The following is a 23463-nucleotide window of genomic DNA, read 5'->3' as shown; positions in this document are numbered from 1 at the left end:
AGCAGTTTGGAGTTGAAGTCTATGATTTTGGACGCCTCTCTCGGGAGCGTTTTCAATTCTAATCAGGCTCTCTAAATTGCTTAGACTCTTCCCCAGCATGTAGCCCTGCTCCAATTTTGCAGTTAGATAATTAAATTCCAAGCCCAGGAGCAGCCAGTCCCTCCACAGTGTTGCACAGGCACAGCTCCGCATCTTCTCACCCTGCCAGGGCAGCTGACACAGGGACACAGGATTTTTATTTATTTTTTTGGTAGCAGTGGATCATCTGTCTGTGGAGTATCCAGGTGCTGTTTCATCAGCCTGGGATGGCTCTGAGATCAGGTGCTGCAGTTCACACCCCAAAGCATCCGCACAAGTGCACTTGAGGAACGGCCATTTCAAAATCCAGGGTTTTGTCCCTGGTATGCCATCTTCCCACGGGAGAATTAAAGCAGCAGGATGTCAGGAAGGGCTATTAACTGTCACCTTTTAAGCTCCCTGTATAATGTATGCACATACTAATCACAGCATAGAAATAGCATGGATTAATTATATACATTACAAGTGGGATACAGCATTTTGATATTTCAAGGATATTTTTATATATTTATATATATGACACATTTGGAACTTGATTCACAGAAAATTAGCACACTTTGGGACTGTGTAATGAAAGACTGCAAAATTCTGAGCTTAATGTATAATATAACCTTTATTCTTTTTCCTCTAAACTCTTGGAAACTTACATAACAATCGTGCTTTAATTATGACACCGTTTATAGACATTTAAAATGCATCTTAATTTATAAATATTTTACATTTGGTCCATAGAACAGGTTGCAGTTTACTAAATAATACTGTACTCTTTTAAACAGGCTCTGTATATATTTTTGAATATGTATATATTACATATATATTTTTATATAGAGATAGATTTGCCTGGTGTTGGATATTTTCTTATTGCAAAAAGCATATATGATCATACAATAATCTTTTTTTTTCAGGGCAAGTACTACAAAAAAGATACAGCTATTCACAGTTTACACACAGTAGTTCTACAACACTAGTTTGTGCTATGTGATACGTTTGTACAGCTTTTTGCTAAAGAGCAGGTCTGTCAAACATCTGTCATAATTGTTTACAATCAAACATTAAATACTGCATTTTTCTTAGAACAACATGGGACTTGATTACATTAAACAATAAAGTTGGAATTTTAATCCTTAGTCTAATGAAATTCACAATTATGATGTGCATGTATCATGTGTAATGCTTGTGTAGAATGTACAGGTTCCTCTAAACCCCAAAGACTTACAGGATGTTTGCATCTCAGCTATGGCCTTTTAGGATGTAGCTTAGATCTCGTAGTATTTTACAGTTGATCTATGAAACAGTTTAGAATCTACTGAACGTACTCTGAAATTTTATGATGTAGTTTGAAATACATGTGTATTATATATATATATTATTTCTACATAATGTGCTTGACATTCTGAGAATAATACTTTATTGCAAGAACATGTTTGTCACCTTCAGACGAAAACAACGAGAAACCCAACATTCACAGGTAACATGTTTTTCACGTAGTAGTTCTACATAAATTGTGCTATCTAACATTTGTACGGTGCACAAAAGAGTTGCTGAGAAGCATGTTTCATTGCACAGTTCTGTCACAGTCGTTTACAATCAAACAATCAGCTACTGCACTCTCCATAATCCTCCGTGTCTCGTCATATAGCTGCCAAACGAGAAATGCCATCCTGGGCTAGCGCTGCATTCCCCACACAGGGAAAAATTCCAGGGGCTGGCCGGGCTTTCTGGCTGTGTGGCAAATGCAGACGGGGCCCAGAGCGAGGTGGCATCGTATTGAAATAGCTGTGCCTCGTGCCTTCGTCACCACCAGTCAGGTGGAAATCGAAATATCAACTGGTCCCAAAAGTGCTAACCATCCATATTCTGTATTTTGCTTGTTGGGAACCGTTAAAGTCCTTTAACAGATTGAGAAAGAACAGCTGGGAATTGAATCCTAAATTAGAACCTCCTTGGATCTTTGAGCCATTGTTTTGGTTTCTTTTTGGTGACAATGCAATAATAGCAGGATAATAACAGCATAATAATAGCTCAAGCACTCTGAGCTTCGATTGCAAATACTTTGTATTTTACTCCTGGGAATCTTTAGGAGCTCTTGGATATCACTCTGCTAAAAAAGTTAAAATTCGTATTTATGCCTCTAACATCTGAAATTCATGTGTTGATTCACAAAGATATACCTTCTTGTTATAAGAAACAGCATTATGTATTTTCAAAGAAATTTATGACCTTATTTGAAAGTCACCTGAAAGGCAGAGTACAGCCAGTGAACAGCCTGGGCTGTACTGCCACAGACAGCTCAATTTGCACTATGTTTTTAAAGGCTGTGGCTGCTGTTTAATTGAAGGAAGTCTCTTCCCCCTCAAATGGCCTCAGCTGGAACAAATTTTAAGGGCAGACTTTTTCACTGGAAATCACTTGTTTACAAAATGCTTCATTCTTTTGTACAAAACAATCCAAACTTTAATTTTACTCCTGCAAAGTCAGAAATAACAGTCTTGGGATTCAGCGGTAAGAAACAGTGATAAACTACTAAAAATCAGCAGCACAAAACTTCAAATAGTCGTGCTAAAAGGTAGATTAAAAAGGTCTTGGCACATCAATTTACAAATTCCAAGGTATGCAACTATTATGGTGAAAGGATAAAAACATTAACAGTCTGTGGATTGCCGGAGAACACAAAAACACTGTCAACGTCTGAGCTCGCACGATGGCTGGATCATACCCATGGCGATTCCCTTAGAGTGGAGATGACCTTGTTGCTTTTTTCTCTTTTTTTTAATTATTTATTTTATTTTTTTTTTTAAATTTTTTTTTAATTTAATTTTTTTTTTGCCACTAGAGGTAGGTAATTATATTCTCAGACATAATTTTGTGGTCATATTCAACCATATTTTTTGTTTTTCTGGAGTAGGAGTGGTGCTTTTACAATACAGAAGTTTAGATGTAGGCTTCTTTGTTAGCAGAGTTGCTCTGTTGGGCCTGGTCTGGCCCGTTTTCAGGGTGAGTGATGTCTTCACTTGGCTGAATCATCACTTGGATGCGCTGTTTAAAGGACAACAATAAATGTGAGGCAGCCAAAAAACGGTTTCTAAGCTTGCTCTATTTTTTTTTTTTTTTAAATTGTTCTTAAAGACAATCCTAAACACTTGTGTGGAGGCATTAGAACTAGAATTACAACTGCCTGTCTCCCCAGGGACCAAACCAGCACTAACCCACAGCTACTGAAGGAGGTTTAGCTCTATCCTGAATGTGACAGTAGGAGCTGAAAGACCCCTGTGCAAAATGCTGGATGCCAGCAGGCATTAACCAGGGGGCTTTGCTAGGGAAAAGAAATGAGGAGAGACTGCAGGGAGACCAGCTGAGATCCTCAGAGCCTGTCACTGGTGCAAGGCTCCTCCCATTACCTAGTGGTTTTTGTCAGTGCTCTCAAACACAAGACCTTAATCCACAGCAGTACTGAGAGGAGGAACTTTTAACACAGCCTTACACAACCCTACCCAAGCAGCAGCTGTGTTTTAGAGCAACAATTCTCCCTTTGCATATAAATGTTTCTGTAAGACCAAAGGAGAGAGATTCAAAATGTAGGAGGAGTTAGGAACAGGAGCAGGGGCTGGGAGGGGGAAACTCAGAAATTTTTTGTAGACCTCTTTGAAGCCTGAGTCTTTTAAAATTTGCTGAAGACAGATATTTGGATCAAGGTCTGAGCATTTCATGAGACATTACACATCAATTCTGCTAAAGATCATCTGGCCCTTTGCAAAGATGGCTCTGTCAGCTGATTCCAGAATTTTCCAGAAATACCAACCAATTCATTTTGACAGTGTTTGTCTCCCACAGTCATAGAGGCTCTGAGATGGAAGTTTCAGCACTTGGGTTGAAGAAGGGGCCGTTAGGCACAGCATGAGCTTGAGAGGGAAAAATGAGGATGCACCCAGATTAAAAAAAAAAATGAGGTATGGTGATTGTAGGTGGTTACTGAACAGTCTGTGGGTCAGTAACCTTATCAACATTTCCCAGTCCTTTAGCAGCACATCTCTGAGGAGCTTAAAACTGACTTAAGCCTCTCTTACACGAGAAGTGTCATGTCCTTGTAAAAATTGGAATAAGGAGTCAGGGAGAGGCTGAGAGCACAGTTCAGTGACAAAAGAGCTTCCAGTGTTCTTCATGAGGTAACTGTTCACAGAAATCCCTCACATGAAGACTAAAGGGAAGCGCTCCCAAGGTTTTTCATGTCCTTCCTGCCCGCTGCAGCAGAGCAAGGTGTAACTCAAACCAGGTGTAGTGCAGAGCAGGAGCTCAATCTCTGATCCCATTACAGGGGGATGCTAAACAGGGGCACTGAGCAGACTCAGCCAAAACAAGAGTTACGTGGATTAGTCCTAAGAGTTTGATTCCAGTTCCCCAGAGCAGCCCCTGTCTTGATTCATGTATGCCTTGCATTAATTAGGGCACATTTACATATTTTGTAAACTGCAACTTTGTTTTCTAGGTGTGAGGAGCTGCAGTGCAAAGCGTCTGCAACTCTCAAACCAGAGATAAAGACCACACGTAACATGGGCAATTATGTTTAACAACAGATGATAAAGACACTCTCTCATCTTTTTTTCTGATTGGTGCTTGCTTTTATGTTTTTCAGCTTGATGCAAAACAACTGGGCTAAGCAAGGGAGAAACACGTAACAGAAAATAACTGCCCAGCAAGCTCTGATCAGTGTGCACAGGTCTGAAGATGGCCAGGAAAGAGAGACTTACCTGTTTTAAGGAGCCTTTCAGGGTTAGGAACATATATGCCATGTAGCCTGGTATCAGCACCATAGAAGACAAAGCCATGAACCAGCCAACTCCTTGGCCCCACTTTGGGAAGACATAACTTCCCATTGTGAGGGGAGTCATTTGGACAGCACTGAAGATAAACACTCCCTGCAAAACACAGTGGAAAGGAAGACTTGAATGATATTCCCAGAGTGTTCTGGCTTTCAAGAGTTGTTTTTCTGGAGTTTTCCCAAGAAGCTTCTCACCAAAATGAATATTTCCTGTTACCACTATGCTTTCATACACATATAACCTTTCATTCAGGACAGGAGAAATCTGATCAGGTTTACATATAGCGTTGGTCATCTTCCTACTGTACCACTAAAATAAACAAAAAAATGCATTTCTTAAGCCTTCCTGAACACCTGTTTTTAGAAAAATGAAAGCTGCCTTCGTGTGGGTAGGGATGACTCAAGGAACTCTCAGCATAAACACATTTCTGTGTCTCTTCAGTGCTCCTCGTTTGCTTTTCCATGGCTACCTGTGTGGGACTACCAGAGAAATGTCAGTGAGTGGCAAGTATTGTGTCAGGTGTATTAGTGGCTGCCTGATTAATTTTTTATATTGCATTGGAGTTAGCTACATTATGTGCAGTAAACTTACATTTCTTTGCTTATCATTTCACCATGTACTGTCTGGGATGGACTGGGTAAAGTTTAGAGTCAGGAAAAGAACATCCCCTGGTTTCCAATACACAAATTCCCTGTGAAGTTTGCCAGGGGTATAAAAGTGGTTAATATATGACACAGAATCCCATGAGAGAAGACTTTCAGTTTATAACCTTTTTCTGTCACCAGGATAAGTGCCTGTGAAGGAATTCAATTTACAGTGTGGGTATCTCTCTCTTGGACTTTAGAAAGACTGTAAAATACTAAGAATACAAGAAATAGTCAAAGTTTGTATTTTACAGTTTTCCACCTCTGCCAATGAAGCTCTTGACTAGTTACCATTTCCAGAGGTCTAATACAATAAAATCTTGGCTACTTTTTTTAGGGCACAAGCTTCCTCTAATGACTCTGGATTTTTTTGCTAATTGCTTTCAATGGAATTGCTGAAATCCTTAAAAAAAGAATGAGGTCAGAGTTAATATGAACCTGTGGGGGTGGAAATGACAATGCTGTAGCACACAGGCCACCTCATTTAACGTCCTTTGAACCATATAATAAAAGTTTGTTTCTTACTGCCACAATGATAGGAGTGAAAAAGGACCAGCAGAGTTTCCACCAGATGCAGGGTCTGTATCCCACCATCTCTTGGATGTTGTCATAAAATCTATTAACACCTAAATATAGAAATAAGAAACAGTATAGAAACATATCAGGTAACTGAGTCAACTGAAAGCTCAGTGGTTCTGAGACACTGTCATGAATTATGAGATGTATTTGGAAGCTCTACACAGATCCCAACCTAACTTTTCACCTCTCTAAATGGGAAAAGTATGCAAACTCAGAAGCACCAAAAATCACCTGTTCTCATTCCTTCATATCCCCATTAATTAATTAGAGGCCTGCAAACTTACTCCCATGCAAAGACCAAGGAAGTTTGTACATGTGAAGGCCAGATGCAAAAAAAACCACCCTTGGTTATTTTCAACTCTTATTAGAATGAGAAATTTAGAATGTATCTTACAAGTTAAATTATAACAACCCAACCCATCCTAACATCAATCAGCTTCACTCTGGTGCACCCCATGTACATGCAAAAGTGGATATGAAATCAAAGAGGAGCCCTCCTGCTGCTGCTGCCCATCAGCTTCCTAAAGGTCTGTGTATCACAGTATTTATAACTTTGATTTCTTCATTACTGAGCTGGTGTTATTTTTCCATTTGCATTTCCTGGATTCATCAGCAGTCTCTCTCTCCTATAAAATGCTGTTCCATCCTCTCAATGCCATTAAAATCCAGCAGGAAGACTCCAGGTTTCCAGCTTTCAGTCAGTTGTGTAACATAAACTGAAGTGCCTTGGTAATTGTTGGAGCAGCTCCTTGTTCGAGCTGACACAGAACTAAGGTCACATGGAAAAATATGACACAGATCCATTCATCTTTATAGCCAGGGCCTGCCAGTCAAGGTTTCTGCATATTTTAGGGCAGTTATCTCACTGCAAGACCCTGGTGTGACAGAGCCATTTCTGGAAAGGAAACATTACAAAGCTCCAAAGCCCAAAGCCATTCCACTGAGGACAGCAGCACCAAACACCTCTGAAGATCAAGGATTTTCAAGGAAGGGGGATGAGAAAAAAGGGATGAGATGTCAGCTGCTTAATATTCCTGACACCACCAGCCTCTAATGACTTCCAGGCCTCTAGGCAGGGTGTTGAAAGAGGCAGCAGTACCTTCCACAGGCCAACTTTTGAGTCCCCAGTGGAATTACACGCATAGAAACCAAGGCCAGTTTCAGTTCCACCCTCAGTACGTGCACACACAAACCAACAGATCAGAAGGTGAAGTGTCCTTATGATGTGCAAAACTTGGGGGGAAAAAAATAAAAACGTGTTGTTTACCATAGCACCAGGATATTGAGATGCACTCAAAGAATACAAGGAACAAGAGACTCATTCCGCTGGCAGAGTAGTAGTCAAAAAGCTTAAACACATAGATTCCACCCTAAAACATACAAGAAAGGAGCGTTAAAAATATAATAAGGGCTCCAATTTCAAGACAGATTAAAATGTGAGCGACAAAATCACGGTGGTGAATAGGTTAGGGACAAATTAGTGTCAATTAATTAAAGTGAAAGGGTTAAAGTTTTAGAAGGCTTGAGGTCAAAAATTAAGATTGCCGCCAGAATCTAATTAACTGGTTTAATTTCACTTCAGTACTTTTTGTTTAATAATTCAATCATTCCCCTCAAACAGTTTGCAATCTAGGAGCAATGTCAACATCCCCAGCTGCCACTTTTTGGACTGTGAGAGTGCAGAGACGTGCATTTTTTTGTCACCTGAACCCTGCAGCACACACTGCACCCACGGACCACGGGCATTTTACACTTAGCAAGCTCCCGTCTGCTGCCTGAAATCCACAAACAGTGTGGAGGGAGGACCCCTGCACCTCAGTGCAAGTATTCCTGGTTGGACTGGGAAAGGGAGAAAGAAGGCATGTTCTGTGTGTCCGGCAGGGACCCCAGTGTCCCCCAGCACATACCTGAGTGATATTGGACAGCCCTATCAGGTAGGAGACAATGCACACGGCAGCGATGAAGATTTCCCTCCGGTTGCGCAGTAACCTGGGAAACTCATCCACCAAAGCTGTTATGAATCCTTCCACGGTGCAGAACTGCAAGGGAATTCAGACAGAAAATACAATGCAATGCACTGCAGGATTACATTTAGGAGAGGAGTTTTCAGCTGTACCCATCACTGGCCTAAGGCTGCGAACATTCAGTGATAAAGGAAAATTCACTTGACTTCAGTAGAAAGTTGTGCCCCTAAAAATCCTTGTTTCTGTCTAAAAAGATCTGTGTAAAAAGATTTCCAGCTTGGAAAACACTCAGAATTCCAAACTATGAACTATGGCATTTGCTCTGTGAACAGAAAGTGCTCTTTCTTCTGATAAAGATGATACACCTGCAGCTGAGGGATTTGACCCCTTGATCCTACAAAATCACTTCTTCTGTATGTGATTTACTCACACACATGAAAGACAACAGACACAGGAAGTCCAATCAGATTGGTGCATCATGGTGAAGGTTAGAGACACAAGGCTGATTCTCATATGTTATAAACCAAACACTTTTTGTATCCCCAGAAAACATTTTTGCCAAGGATGTGCCCTCCAAGCAGAAATCGTGGCCACGCTTCAGATAAATAAAGTGCATATATTGTATATTCAGATATGTAAATATTCAGACAAATTTGTCATTAGGGCTGAAATCGTGAAAACCAGAATGTATTTAAAGTTTCATTAATTTTCAGCAGTGCAATCAGAATTCAACCAATAGTTACAGCTCCTGTAAATTGCAGTGTATGAAATGGTTCACTGACAGACAGAAAATGCAGAAAGCATGACAGCCTGTAGATATATATCCTTTTTAATAATATTAGACTACCTTCCTCAGCTGTTAGTTGCCTAGAGACAAGTTCTTTCAAGAATATTTTTGACCCAATTAATTTCACAGCAGTTTCCCCCCAGATTGAGCAATAGGTTTTAATGTCAAGCCTGAAGCCCATTGAAAGACAAAGAAGCAGGAAATATAAACTTCCAACTTTCTTTCATCTCGCAGGATAAAATGCTCTCCTGGTCTTTTTGTGTTTTGGTTCACAGTCTGAAGTCAGCTTGGATTTAGAGAAAATGATGGATTTTCTCTACTGAAAGACTGGTACAGTGCTAAGCCAGTAAATCCCACACCCCTTTATGTGCTGTGAAGGCTGTGCTAAGAACTGCGAGGTGCTGGTTTGCCAACTGCAGCTGATTGCCAGGAGATTAAAACACCTCCAAGGACTGGTCACACAAAGGTGACCAAACAGTCCAGAAGGCAGGAGGCACTTTCTGCCAGTCCTCAAAGTGTACTCTGCAAAATAAGGCAGGGTGCTCTCCTTGGTGCTGACAGGGCTGTTACCTACATTGAAATTAGTCCTGATTATCAAATGCTTCTGTTGAACCTTGGTTAGTCCTTTCTAAAGGGTTTTATCTTGTGCTGTGGGCTTTTTTTTTTTTTTTTTTTTTTAATGTAACAATAAACATTTTAAACGATTCCATGACTTAATGATTTAATTGTTTAATCCAGGCATTCTGGAGGATATCTCATTTGGATTTGCAAAACCCCTAGGCTGTGCCTTCCCATTCATTTCCAGCTGTCAGATACCTTGCATAACCTTGCAAAAGCCTGAACCAATAAATCCTTTCCAGTGGAAAGTGATTTCAGAACACACCAAGACATAGAATGCCCTCGGTAACAACCCCACTGCCTACTGAATTTGCTCCAGACATTCATATGCTTAAAATGAAATTTGTGCTGCATCTTTTTGCTCCAGTAGTGAGTTCTTTCAGCAATATTTGTGGCATCTAAATCTTGTAAAATACATCCCAGTGCCTCCTACATAACTGAACATTGCAAAGGTATATTTAACATTGTGATTTAACAGTGAATACTTCAAAGACAAGTTCCTTTTGCCTGCACAACAAATTTCCTGCCCATTTTAAATATGCTTCCAACAGTTTGTAAAAGGGGAAAAAGTGTCTTAACAACATTTGTTTTACTATCCCAGGGTCCTGGCATCTCAGTTTTTTCCGTAGTTTTTTCCTTGTATGACCATTTCAGAAACCTTTCTGCATGCCTATTGTTGCAGAGTGCACAGGGACGGGGTAACCTTGGACCACACAGCTGCAGAAAATGCGTCTTGTTTATTCATTTTCACACCAGTTTTACCTGACTGTCAATTCCGAGCATGAGCAACATGGAGAAGAACAGTATTGCCCACAAAGGAGAAATTGGTAACTGTGTCACTGCTTCTGGATAAGCCAGAAATGCCAGTCCAGGGCCTGGGAGGAGAAACAGGAGAGAAAACATCAGTGTGATGGATTGGTGCTGTGATTCTCTGCTCCTGTTGGTGACAAGTTTGAGGTTTGTTGGGATGGCCCAGCCATGGATGCAGCCCCTGACCAGGGATTTCAGGTTATCAGTTCTCACTGACCAAGAGGGCAGTGCTTGTCCCTTGCTTTTAAAATGAACCAACCGAACCAATACAAACAAACAAAACAAAAGCAGCCCTAAACCCCCCCAAACCAACCAACCAGAATACTGGATGCAGTTCAGAAGCGGCTCCTGAGTGACACCTTTGTATAGCAAAGGCAGGGAATGTTATCCTTGGCTGGGATTACATCTTCCAGCTTTCTCTCCCCTCAAGCAGTTATTGAGAGCTGTGATCTTCTGCTTTGCATCAGGTAGTTCAGAAGAGACACAAAGACAACTCAGAAAACGAAGGCACTTTCCAGACACTTTCCTGCTGTTCTATTATTTATCTTAAAATGCACATTTTAATAAACTATAGAGTTGTGAACAAGCAAACTGTTTCACTTGTGTCCCTGCTAACTGCTGGGGGGGGGCACAGTGTTGAAAGGAGGATGGAAATTATTATTTAGAAAGGAGCTCTTTTTGTTCTCATGGCACAGCTGGAAAACAGCTGATATCAGGTTAAGAGGGCAATCTGTAGCAAACTAAATAATCACAGGAATAAAGTTCACGTGCCTCATCTAAGGTGGGTCTCTGATTTTTCAGCTCTCATTAAAATCTGAGTGTGGCAAGTGCTTGGACAGACAAACCAGTGGAGCAAGGACTGGCATTAGCACCAGAATTGTCAAACTCAGTGCAGTGAGGATTTTGAAGCAATTATTTGCTAGCAAGAGCAGATATGATTGGAAAGCCTTCCAAATGGCAGTGCTAACAGCAAAATAAACTTCAGATAAATATGTTCATTTTACTCTGTTACACATTCCACAGAAACGCAGCCACAGCTTTTAATAACATCATTTGTTTTACAAAGTGGTATAAAAATGGCAAAGCAACCTGTCTTGTAGGGCTAAAATGAAGCACCAGTTTCTGAGTTTGCCAGGAGAAATATAAGCCTTAATTAAAGAGTCGGATTTTCAAATATCCTTTGCAATTAGTGGCCACAGGAGGTCATGGGCATCTTTCAGAAGTCTGCTATCTTAAGTACCTTCAAATGCGCTTAGGAGCTTAATAGGACATAAAAATGTTGTTCTGTTTGCAGGTGAGGCCTTTCTATGGTTATATCTGTATCAAATACATAAATCCAAAAAGCTTATTTCACACACCACTGACTTTCCAGAGCATTTTTTTGATAACAGTTTATGTCATCATCATTTTGTGCCTAATTTCTTTGGATGTGCAGCTTATTGAAGACTATTTTTAGGGCTTAAATTCTCTACTTTCCTAACTAAGGGAATATTTCACAAATAGGATAGTTAGGCATATTTTGTCCACCAGTGACTTCCAAACAAGCTTTCAGTTATCAGATCCCTCCCTGTGGCCAGAACTGCTAAGTGAGTATCTGGTGCACCAGCTGGGTTAGGGCAACCATCTGCTCTGCTGCTTTAAGCTTTTTCATCTGGAAGACAGACAAGAAACTGCAAAGAATAGCATAATCCTTCCATGGACATCTCACTGCCCTAAATAAATAAAATGACTTTCATAATAAAGGGTTCCATAAAAAAAGCTGTAGGTCTGAACAGGTGAGAACTGCATCTGCCTCAAAGGGCTCAGCCTTTGGGAAAGGAATTTAAAACCTAACTGAATTTGAAAATACTGGCTCAAAAACAAACAAACAAACCCCATAATGACCACCATTCCTCCTTTCAGTTTGCTTTTCAGAATTCCAGTAGCAGGAGGCTCATAATCTGATGTCACAGCCAAGCACTGAAGCAGCAAACTGTGCTGCCACCTCCTGTAAACACATTCCCTGTAATCCCAGTGTTCAGCAGCATTCCTTGTGTCAGCCCAGGCTGACCACTCCACTCCAGGGGCTGAGAGCACCAGGCAGCTGGACATGAAATGACCTTGCTGGTGCTGCCCAGAGAGGTTTGGAACGATGCTCTGCCTTTTGCAGTCAGACTGAAGGGACAGGGAGCTTTGAGGGAGGGATTTTGAACAGTTACAGCGTGGATACAACGTACAAATGAGAAATAACTGATGCCACTGCACCACTCAGAGAAGAATATATTGGATACCTGATGCTGCAACATCTGCAATAGGCCTCTTTGTGACATTTGCCATGAATCCAACGATGGAGAAGATGACAAAGCCAGCAAACATGCTTGTGCATGAGTTTATGCAGCACACAATGATGGAGTCCCTGAAATAAAGGCAAAGCACTTTAAGCAGCAGGTAAAGAAAATGGTCTTCACTCCTTCCTTCCTGTGAAAAGATTTCACGATTCAGGATTTCGCAGTTTGGCTTCCATTTCATGCTGGGCAAATCACCCTGTCTCTCCCATTAGTGTAAGTGCAGTTATACATCTTATCCCTAGTCAGATATGACATTTAATATTCAAGACTACACTTTATTTTGACGACCTAGTAGACAGAAAGACAGAATCCAGCTCCAGCTGGGACAGACAAGTGCCCCTGCAATATGTGCAGTCATCTGCTTACCTGTAAACATTATTGTGGAAAGGGTTGTAACTTCCAAGGGCAATCAGTGAACCAAGACCCAGCCCGTAGGAGAAGAAAATCTGTGTGGCAGCATCCAGCCAAACCTGATTGCAGGAAATAATTTTTTTAAAAATCTGTTTCTGCACTTGAGGAGCAGGTCATATGTCTGAAAGGTGAACAGTCAGCAGTGAAACTTTTGTTCACAAGGGTTGGATATTTACCTCAGAGTCTGAAAGCTTACTGAAGTTGGGAGTTATATAGAATAAAATGCCTTCCTTTGCTCCAGGCAGTGTTACACCACGGAAGAACAAGATAAGCAGCATAACATAGGGATAAGTAGCAGAGAAATAAACCACCTGATGTGAAGAAACAAGACATGGTAAGTGTGGAAGGAAGAACGATCTGGGCTTGTTAACACTTCAGAAAATACTGCTCCCTGAAATACTGTAACAGCAACTGAGGCTGACTCTTAAGATTGAAGCATTTATCAGTGGGAAAGCTTGGTGTGGGAAGGGGATTGCCTGCTCTAGAATTCCCTGAAGACCATGTGTAAAGGCAGGTGGCTGTTGCCTGTTTTCCTGAAGGTGGAAGTAGATTAGGATATTTTTCACATGAGGGGTTCACACTTTTTTTTTTTCATATTTATATTTAACAAGGGGAAGTCCCAAAAGCACAAGGATCATGGCATCAGCACCCTGCTCGTACAACAGCATCTGTCAGCTCATTCTCCCCACTCTCTCCTCATCTATGTTATGATACACAGCCTCCCACTACCTTGCCTTCCAAAAACCCTATCAAAAAAGACACCACAAATTCAGACTCCAAAGGAACAAAACCAGCCCTCTTATTTTTCACCTTTTTAGAAGGGAGAAATAAAATGGCTTGGTCTGAGCTCAGCTAGGCCATGCTCAAATGCTGCTTGAAGTGGGTCACAGTTGCAACCACCTTGTCAAAATTTAACAACTCATCCTTTCAGTGTGAATAAAATCCTAGTCCTCTGCACCAGACCTGAGGTCTTCCAACCCAACACTTCAGCTGGGTTAGAATCCTCATGGCTGTGGTTTTTCTTTTCCCCCGAGATTCTTTTCCTGCCATTTTGCCCTTTCATTCCTGGAGAAAGGTCTGTCAATAATATGATTTCCTTTAACTCGTTAGTAAATTCTGTTTTGCACTCAGCAGATATGTTTTTAGCCAATTTTTATACCTGGCAAAGCCAAGAACTCCGTTAAGTGAGCATAGCATCTGACTGTGGTCAGCCCTAGCTACAGAGGAGCCAGCTCTTCCAAAAACATGGGCTGTATCAGTTCAAGAAAACAGAAGTTAAATCCTTCACAGAGATATGCCAGCAAAACTGTCCCCAGTGCCTCTTACCTCAGGAATTTTCAGAATATTTGACTAAAAGTGGGCATTTTTAATTGAAAGGTGTTTACAGTACTTTTTAGTCTTACCTTTCCAGTCCAGCCTACCCCCTTCCAGATACAAAAATACACCAGAATCCAGGCAATTGCCAGAGTGATTGCCAGTGGCCATCGGATCTGCCCTGGCTTTTCCAATCCATCAGTCATTTGGTGCATGTTGCGTCTAGAAGAGGCCAAGAGAACGGTGCATTTGGCAAGTAGTTCAGAAAGATATTATTTGAATGATAACAAGCTGATCCTTGGACATGCACAGCAATGAGACAGAGAAAAAATGATCATCTTACTCCCAGAACTCCACCACGGCACTTGTCATGTTGGTGGTGTTTGCTAAGGTGTAGTTGGAGAAGCAGTGGTCTGTGTTCCAGGGGTTCTCACAGTGTTTCCAAGGAAGAGTCTGTTTGGGAAAGAGAGAGAAAAACCTGAAGTCAGACACTTTTAAGCAAAGCATTACCTCAGGTATCTCTCTCTTTGCTAGAAATGACAGCTGAGTGGAGAACGAACACACCTCGAGCTCTGCAGAGCACTGAGCTCCCTGGGGGGGGGGTGTCTGCCACAAAAGTTATTTAACTTCCTATCAATTGCGTGAATCAGATGTGAAAATATTCCTTCCTGTCCTTAACATATCAGCCCAAATGCTCTGGGGTCTGAGAACCTCTCAGCATGAGAGTTAATGTTGAAACAGCAGAAAGGACCTCCTGCAGTGCCTGTTACCCCTTGTTGCTCAAGAGGTGATAAAGGTGTGATGGGTATTGATCAGAGATTTCCATTTTCCCCTCAGGTCAGGGGATAATCAGAAAAAGGTAAACTTTTTCTTTTCTACGTGTGTTTTCTGTATTGTTTCCATTACAACTTCCAAAAGTTCCAAGGAGCAAAACCTCTTTCCACATCTTATCCATCAGAATGAACCTCCTTTGCATACAACTTAGATACTCTTCTGATGGCAAATTCTTGAAAAAGCCTCCTACGAAAATGTTATATCAGGGTATGGCACATTTTATATACAAGGATGAGAGGCTTCAAGGGAATTAGAAGTCCATATTCATCTAACCTGGACCTGAACACCACTTCCACACTATGGCTGTCCTTTCACATCAATAACAATTCTGAGGATAACAAAGAAGAAATGCTCCTGTTGCCCCCAGACAGTAATTAATGCAAATTTGGTCAAGGGATAATTTTTTAAAGCCAAGAACAAGCAAGCAGGAACAACATTTATAGCAGAGACAATTGAACAAAGATGCATTAATTATTGAGAATTATATAAGACCACTTCCTGAGATGGCCAAACCCCACAAATCAGACAAGACTTACTCAGCTGATGAATCACCCTTGAAGGGGGGGAAAAGAGGCAGCTAAAAATAAGGCAAACAGGAAAGAAAACAAAGCAAAAATAACAACAACGAATGGGAGTTCAGAGCTAATCACATCACAGACCTTCCATTCCAGGGGGGTTTCTTTAATAAACCCCTCTGTTATATTAAACCACATTGCAATGATATTATTTCCCAAAGAAATAATATTTATGTGGCTGCTAATGAAGGGAAAAAAAAATAATTAATTTTACACCAGGATTTTTCTTGGGGGAATAACTGGCCTGTGGGCACAAAGGGGTCTTGGTGCTCTTGGTGGCACTGGTAGGGCAAGGAGTCTGAAACCTGAGCATGGCTTGAAGCTGCCTGGCAGGGAAGGAGAGGAGCAAGCAGGGATGTTGTGATTAAATGGCAGAGGCAGGTGAAAATGAAATGGTACAGCTGAAAGCTGAGGCTCTGAAGATCAAAATTTAAAAAATTGGGAAATTTAAACGAATTGTCAAGAAAGGACAAGAAAAGAGCTCCAGAATAACCTATTATTAATATTTCTCCACTGAAATTCTTGAAATAGAAAGTTTTCCTCACAGTTTTCTGTTCCAGATGTCTTTGTGGAGGAAAAAAATTTAAAAAGGGATTTTTACAAAACAGTTTTTCTTAGAGTAAGAAATATCTTATCCTACAGATTTCTGTGCATGTTGTGTTAACCTCAGACATTCATATTGAGTTAGATTAGTCAGGTATCTCTATATCACTTTACTTTACATTCAACAGACAATTCCAAACCCCTTCTGACACACACACTTACAGTGGTAAAGGAATTATATAGGTAGTATAGGGCCCATGAAATAATCACAATGTAGTAAATATTTAGCCAAAAGGAAAGGACTGCAGCAGCCAGGCCCACACCTGTAAAGAAAACAAAAAGAAAGAGAAAATAAGAAACTTTCAGTAATGTCTATACAAGCATCAGCTGAAGAGCTGCAGTTCAGGACACACATAACATATAGGACAGGTACCATTCACCAGTTAAAATTTTAGAAGTGCCTTTACAAGATCATTTATTTGGGTGATGGTTCATTCATCCATAAATTTCATGCCAGTGTTCAGTTCTCTGTGTGGTGCAGTCACATCTGCTCTTGCTGAGATTTTACTGGTGTTTTTTACTTCCAGGAAAAAGAGCTAAATCAGCTCATTCTCCCAAACATCAGCCCCACAGACACTTGTGGCAGATGCACACAAAGTGAGAATGTGTGACAAGACCAGCTGGCCATTTAGGACACAGATCAGAGGGCTTGATGCAGTTATGTCATCTCAGACTTTAGAAATGGCAAAATTCCACACTGAAGGGTGCTTTGTCTTCTACTCCACGTGTATTTTAAAAGGGGATTTTAAAATACTCGAGCTGGTGACAGTTGCCCCATGACATTAAAGAGGAGGGAAGTGCTCCCAATAATCAAAGTAAAGCAAGGTCTGTACTAACCCCCACCAACACCAGTAACTCAAGCAAAAACACTTCTCTGTGAGAAACAATTTAGCCTCTCTGGGTTTTCCCAAGACTAAATTTCCCAGGACAAAATTCAATCTAAACAAACTTTCAGCTCACCCTGTGCTAATTGTCAGCCCTGCTGTGTGAAGTAATTTATGACTCAATGTGCAACTTGCTCCTCTACCGGTCCAGAAATCAGCTCAGGAGCTCTGAAGTGTCAAAGGATTTGGGATTTGAGGGGTGCAAAGCATAGTTTGGGAGGTTTGTAGGTCTGTGTAGAATCTACATCAAAACCCCACGGTTCTAGCAACCAAACCTGGAACCAGCTAAGAGTCTAAGTATGGAGTGAGATTGTCTTAAGGAATTCAGCATGAAATTGCCATCTCTAAAGTGCCTGGCTTTTGAATTTCAATAAAAAACAACAGGGAATACAAAGCTCTGTGACCTCAGACTAATATACCAAAGTTTACCAAAGGAACAGTTCCACACCTGCTCAGACAATGGGTTTAATATGCTATTTTTAACACTCTTTATGTGTTCCTACAAAAAGAATCTCCGAAGTTTTGAAGTTCAAAAATAAGTCTGTGGAGATTCTAATGCCTAACTCTTGCTATTTTGAATGGGGAATGAATAATACCCTGTTCCGTGTTTCAAAAGTGTCAGTCACACCTCAGAAAATTAAGTGTTTTCTGTGGAAAATTGTGGTTTAATAAAACTATGAAGGCATCAAGGAACATCCTTGTTCTGTCTGTGCACCTTCTTCAACTTGGAAACAAATGAAAAGTAATTCAAATTCATACTTTACCTTTGAACATTGGAGCCAGTTTCCACACTCCAAGGCCTCCTATAGATGTGTACTGACCAAGAGAACACTCCAAAAGAAACAGTGGCACTCCAGCAAAAATTAAAGTAAGAAAATAGGGAATCAGGAATGCACCTGAAAATAAATAAGAAGTCTGTTACAGCAGGGAAAAACAGAGCTAAGTTTCCACTGTTTCCATCCCTGTTATATATGAAAAGAAACGCACAGGTTTTTTTCTCTTCAGTGTAGCTTTTCAAAAAAAGTTAGTGGAAAGCACATGTCTAAATCAGTACTCCAAGAGTTAAAAATAAGGGGGAAAAACATATCTCTCTATCATTTAAATGCTTTCTGTTTAAGTAAAAAGCTAAAATCCAAAAGGCTGTGTACTTTGTTGCCTTCATCTATCACAGATAACATAAAGCCTTTAACTGGCACTGGCTGCTTTCCAGCTGGAGTCAGCCTTTTATGGGGAGCTCAGTCAGTATTACGAGCTGTATTCAATCCTCTCAAAAAATCAGTCCAAAAGAGAGGGATCTGAAGGTTTGGTTGGAGGGTAATGTGCTTTAGTTCTGCTCTGACACTTCATGTGAGACTGCCAGCTAGAAGTTAGCAAAAACTTCAGAGCAGACCTCAAAGCAGAGCACCACACTCCAAAATGGCTCCAACCCTCTTGGACAAGTGTAAAGCACACAAAAAAGCCCAAATCCCAAATCAAAACCACCTGTACAGATGAAAAGGCTATTCAAACCAAGTCCTGGTTTGCTGATAGTTTTATGGTGAGTCCTAATGCAGAAGTATCTGGAGGAAAGCGAGGGGAGACCTCACTGCAGTTCCAGCTTCCTCAGGAGGGGCAGAGGAGGGGCAGGACTGAGCTCTGCTCTGGGGGGACCAGGGACAGCCCCCAGGGAATGGCTGGAGCTGTGTCAGGGCAGGCTCAGGGTGGATCTCAGGGAAAGGTTCTTCCCCCAGAGGGTGGTTGGCACTGAACAGGCTCCCCAGGGCAGTGGGCACAGCCCCAAGGCTGCCAGAGCTCCAGGAGGGTTTGGAGGATCCTCTGGGGCAGAGGGGGTGACTCCTGGGGATGGGCCTGTGCAGGGCCAGGAGCTGGACTGGATGATCCCTGTGGGTCCCTTCCAACTCAGCATATCCTGTGATTCTGTGAATTGTATCAGAGGCCAAGGAAAACAAGGAAAAAGCAAACGTACCTCCACCGTTCTTGCCACAAAGGTACGGAAATCTCCACACATTCCCTAAGCCAATGGCATAACCTACACAGGACATAAGAAAGTCAAATTTCCCTTTCCAAGTGTCTCGGTCGGGGAGATCCGTCTTCTTCTTCTGCACTTTTACTACCAAGGTCTTAGGCTTGTCGTTGGTGATGGAGGCTTCGACTTCCGTGGAGATCTGTCCGTCCGCCACTTTGGTTCCGTTGGTGGCCATGTCTCTGGGCTTGGCGGGCGAGGCTCTGGCAGCGGCCGGGCGGGAGATCTCAGCACCAGTCCACGTGGACAGCAGCTTTGCGGCTCGTGGTGACCCACCCGGGCAGCGACAGCGTCAGCAGGAAACGAAAAAAAACCCAAACCCCACGGCCTCAACCCCCGGCGAGCTGCGACAGAGTCCTCTACCGGCGTCCGGGCTGCTCTGCAAGACACGAGGTCACAGCGCTCAGCTTCGCTTGGGCAGGGCTTTGGGCAACTCCAACACACACACACACACAGACAGAGCCAACCAACACGTATCTAAGCTCTGTGGGCTCTGAAGTGATCAGGCACAGATGGAAAACAGAACAACCAGCACATTTTTTGACGGCCGTGGCGTTTGTTTTATACCTCAGTGCGTCTGGAGGTGGGGGGAGACAGAAAAAAAAAAAGGGATGATAGGAAGGTGTAAATAAAACAAACTGCTTGTTATTTCTCTCAGGACCATCTGCAGACCCATTCAGCAGCGCTCACATTTGCTCAGCTGCTGTGCTGCAACACTCATGACCTACATTACAGTGCCAGGTGAGTGTCAGTGTTTTCTCCTGTGTGGTAGGAAGGAACATGCCACCCACAGAGATCCAGGTCCTCCCATTCTGGATAAGGTGGCTGATAGAAGAGGTGATCAGTGGCCATGCAAAATTCAAGTGTGAATTTCTCTGACGTCTTGTTGGCATTTTTAGGGAAATCTGTGTGCTCCTGAAAACTTCATGTGTGACCAAGAGGGGTTGCACCAATGTGTGAATTCATCTGTTTCACTGTAAGAGAAGAGTGTAGCCAGCAGTAGCTCCACTCCTTCACTTCCCAGTGCCAAGGAGTGCCCCACTTTGGGTCCCAGCACAGACAAAGGCAGTGGCAGCAGCTCGCTGTCAGCAGGGCCTCTTGCACTGGGTGTGTTCCTTTGGTAACAAATTGCTTGCGTGCCATTTTTGGGCAGTTGGCAGAACTGGGAATGTGAAAAATGGTGAAAAGCAACAAACCGTAAGAAAGCCTCTGCACAGAGAAACCCCTCTGTGATGTGCTAGCCAACCTGCCTGCAGGCTGATGCAGGATGTGGATTTGTTCACAGGTGCAGTTTTCAGCCACGAAACACTTAATGGCAAAATCACAGTATGAGAATACTCACAGGGCACAACTGCACAGCAAATACAGTGACACCTGTCTGCCTGAGGAGCTGGATAAAAAGTGATAAAGAAGACAAAACAGATCCACAAGACTGGGTTTAGGTCTTGAACCAGTCCCAGAAGGCAGGAAACTGTGCCAGAACCAAGGAGTCAAGAGAAGACCAGAGTAAGAAAGACACTGATGCCTGGCACCAGGGATCACTTTACAACCTCCAAAGCAATATGAAAGGGGCCTGTGGTGGGTGGAAAATGGGCTGGAACAGGTGAGTTAATCCTTGAATCTGTAGTTAGAGAGTTGTATAAAGTTATGAAACCTGTGTCTGCTTTTTAGACCTCTATACTCAAAACGAGACTGCAGAGTTTTTTCCCCAACTTTTTGGCAGCAACTGGCACTCCAGACGGGATGAGCAGCTTCTGAACATCGAAGGATTTGCAGGGTGCGGATCTTTCCAAGCCAGCACCGAGTTAGGCAGAGTTTGTTCTTATTGTCTCTGTAGGATGCAGGGCAGAATCAACACAGTCCCCCTAAAATAATCTCCACGACCCAGCTATTACTTTTTTCCCCTATAGATCTCTTATGAGTCTACAGAGAAAAAAAAATAGCAGTTACCTCCTTTAACAGTGGCTTAATAGGGAATTTAAAAACTTCACTTATCCAAACACCTTTCTCTAAGATGCTCCCAAAGGAATTAAACAATAAAGCAGAAAAAGCCACAGGACTTAATCCAGGTAATGATGTCAAGCTTTACATGTGGTTATAATTAGCTGTTCTTATAAGACAAATGTTTCACTAAGCTTAAGGTTCAAGCACAGTAAGATGACAGGCTGCAGTGATCACTCCCCAGTTTTGTTTTCTGACTGTGGTTGCCTTCTTGCAGCTTTTCAGAAAACACTGCTATGTACATTTGCAAAATGTAAATAAAGGAAAAATCAAGGAAGCAAATATGCATTATGAAAAAGGAGATGGGATATTTCAGTCAACTCTGAAACATGTGTGGCCCCCACAAACTTTGGCAGCTTCACTTCAACTTAAAAAAACCCAATGAGACAGTGCTTTTATATGTCTACTGTGAGCCCATCCACAATCAATTTACTGTCTAGTTCCTCTTAATAACTCCTTTTACCCAGTCCAGTCCTCAAACTAGAGATGCCACACATGAAACACTTGCCAGTGTGAAGCTGCACCTTGTTGGCAACCAATGTTGCCAACACTGGTCATGAGGTCAGGTAAAAATCAACAGTAATTTTAATTACAAATTTGTGCAAAGGAAGATTGAGATTATTAGCCACTCTCTTCTGACTGTTATGTTAAAAAGACATTAAAAAAAAACATTTAAAGGCTGTGCTTTCCTTCAACTTCTCATTTCAGATCTTTGCATGATTATCATGCTTGTTATAAGGCCACATCCAACAACAACAAAAAAAAGCTTTCAGTTGGAAGCTTAAGTAGAATCACCTGTAGGTTTGTTGGGGTGAGGAGAGAACAAGGATCATGCTTGGAACCTTCCTCTCTGTTCCACTTCAAGATGGCACTCAAGGAGGGAAAATCCATGTATTTTCTTTCACATCCTCACAAGCCCTTGTGTGTGCAGAGATCTCCCCTTCATTAAACGGTGGAACCAGTTTTCTGTATTTTGCTGCAGGCCTGTCCAAATTTGTGTGCCAAAACCCACCATTTCTGGCCATGGTTAGCAGCCTGAGCGCTTCAGGCAATGCATTTCCTGGGTCAGGAGGAAATACAGATTATTGTGTGGGCAAAAGACGGTTCCTGTTCTTCCAGGTATGGATTGAGAGTGCCTTGAAACTTGGACCTCTCCATCTGCATGGGGGCTGGAGCAGCCAGCTCCAGGGGTGCACAAACAGATGTGCAGTGTGCCAGCACCATCTACTGATGAACATCCAGAACAGAAAGTGGCTCTTTCCAGCCAATGCAGCCTCCATCAGGGTGTCCTGGTACTTTTACAAACAGTCCTGTACTAGATTAGATTTGTTGCTATTTTAATTTCCATTTGGACTGTGCTTTGTCATCAGCAGAGCTTCCAAGTCCTGGAAGAGGCTGAGTCTGTTGTGGATGAGTTGAAAAAAAACACCAAAATGACATAAATTTCCCCTCAAATAAACCAACACTACACAGATATATATATATATATATATATATATGTATATCTTGTTTGGCTCATAATGAGGGAGAAATTCATCCTTACAGCTGGCACTGCAGGATCTCTGCTGGATCTGAGAACTGAACAACCAAGCCAAGAGGAACATGGGTTGAGTAAAAAGGATTCAGCCCCTCATATTTACAAACGAGCCTGCCCTTGCTGATCCAGCCCTCTCAGGCTCTGGAGAGTTCTGGGTGTGCACTAAAGCCTCTGCTGAATGCAGTGAGTAATTTAGTCCAGTGCAAGACCCCATGAGAAAGACAAACAAGAAGGTTAGTTAGAAAATCCTCATGAACAATAAAGCAAAGAACCCGGGGGAGGAAGGAGCCCAGACTTGTTTCAGGCTGAAACTTCACAAGACACCCCAGCACGTCAGTGTCAAGGGTGAGGGGACACTGGCAGGCAGCTGGAGTCATTTATATGAAAAGACACTGAAAGCAGAGTAGTTCAAACAATCCCACGTGGAGGTGTGCTTAACTGTGTCACACAGCACAGCCTTGGGCAAACACCCCGTTGCACATACCACGAGCATCCAAAACGTCAACAGTGGCACAACCAGAGACTCAGCAGAGGCTCCTTTAGAGAGGATGGAGGTGGGGACTGACCAATTTCCACCTGTCCTGCCCTACCACTGCTGGTGGCATTATTCCACCCGGAAACCACGCTGGAGGTTTCACTGGCACTGGGATCAGTGCA

At 42.2% G+C, this 23463-nt stretch overlaps 1 protein-coding gene across 1 annotated transcript in view; it reads right to left on the bottom strand.

Annotated features, from left to right (window-relative positions):
- Positions 1–672: 672 nt before the first annotated feature.
- Positions 673–23463, bottom strand: part of SLC6A1 (solute carrier family 6 member 1) — a 59195-nt gene continuing 36404 nt past the window's right edge. Inside the window, exons 2-15 of the mRNA XM_050330697.1 lie at positions 19212–19647; positions 18010–18141; positions 16524–16624; positions 14693–14802; positions 14439–14571; positions 13212–13346; positions 12991–13094; positions 12568–12692; positions 10250–10362; positions 8026–8157; positions 7386–7488; positions 6065–6165; positions 4824–4991; positions 673–3114 (exon numbers count right to left, since the gene is read on the bottom strand). Coding sequence (XP_050186654.1) covers positions 3010–3114; positions 4824–4991; positions 6065–6165; positions 7386–7488; positions 8026–8157; positions 10250–10362; positions 12568–12692; positions 12991–13094; positions 13212–13346; positions 14439–14571; positions 14693–14802; positions 16524–16624; positions 18010–18141; positions 19212–19446 — 1797 coding nt within the window. The 5' untranslated portion in view covers positions 19447–19647 and the 3' untranslated portion in view covers positions 673–3009. The remainder of the gene's footprint in view (positions 3115–4823; positions 4992–6064; positions 6166–7385; positions 7489–8025; positions 8158–10249; positions 10363–12567; positions 12693–12990; positions 13095–13211; positions 13347–14438; positions 14572–14692; positions 14803–16523; positions 16625–18009; positions 18142–19211; positions 19648–23463) is intronic.

The sequence above is a fragment of the Myiozetetes cayanensis genome, unplaced genomic scaffold, assembly GCF_022539395.1.
Source record: "Myiozetetes cayanensis isolate MyiCay16 unplaced genomic scaffold, myiCay2020 scf43, whole genome shotgun sequence".
NCBI lineage: Eukaryota > Metazoa > Chordata > Aves > Passeriformes > Tyrannidae > Myiozetetes > Myiozetetes cayanensis.
The sequence above is the reverse complement of the archived record's forward strand: the minus strand, read 5'-3'. Positions and strand labels throughout refer to the sequence as shown.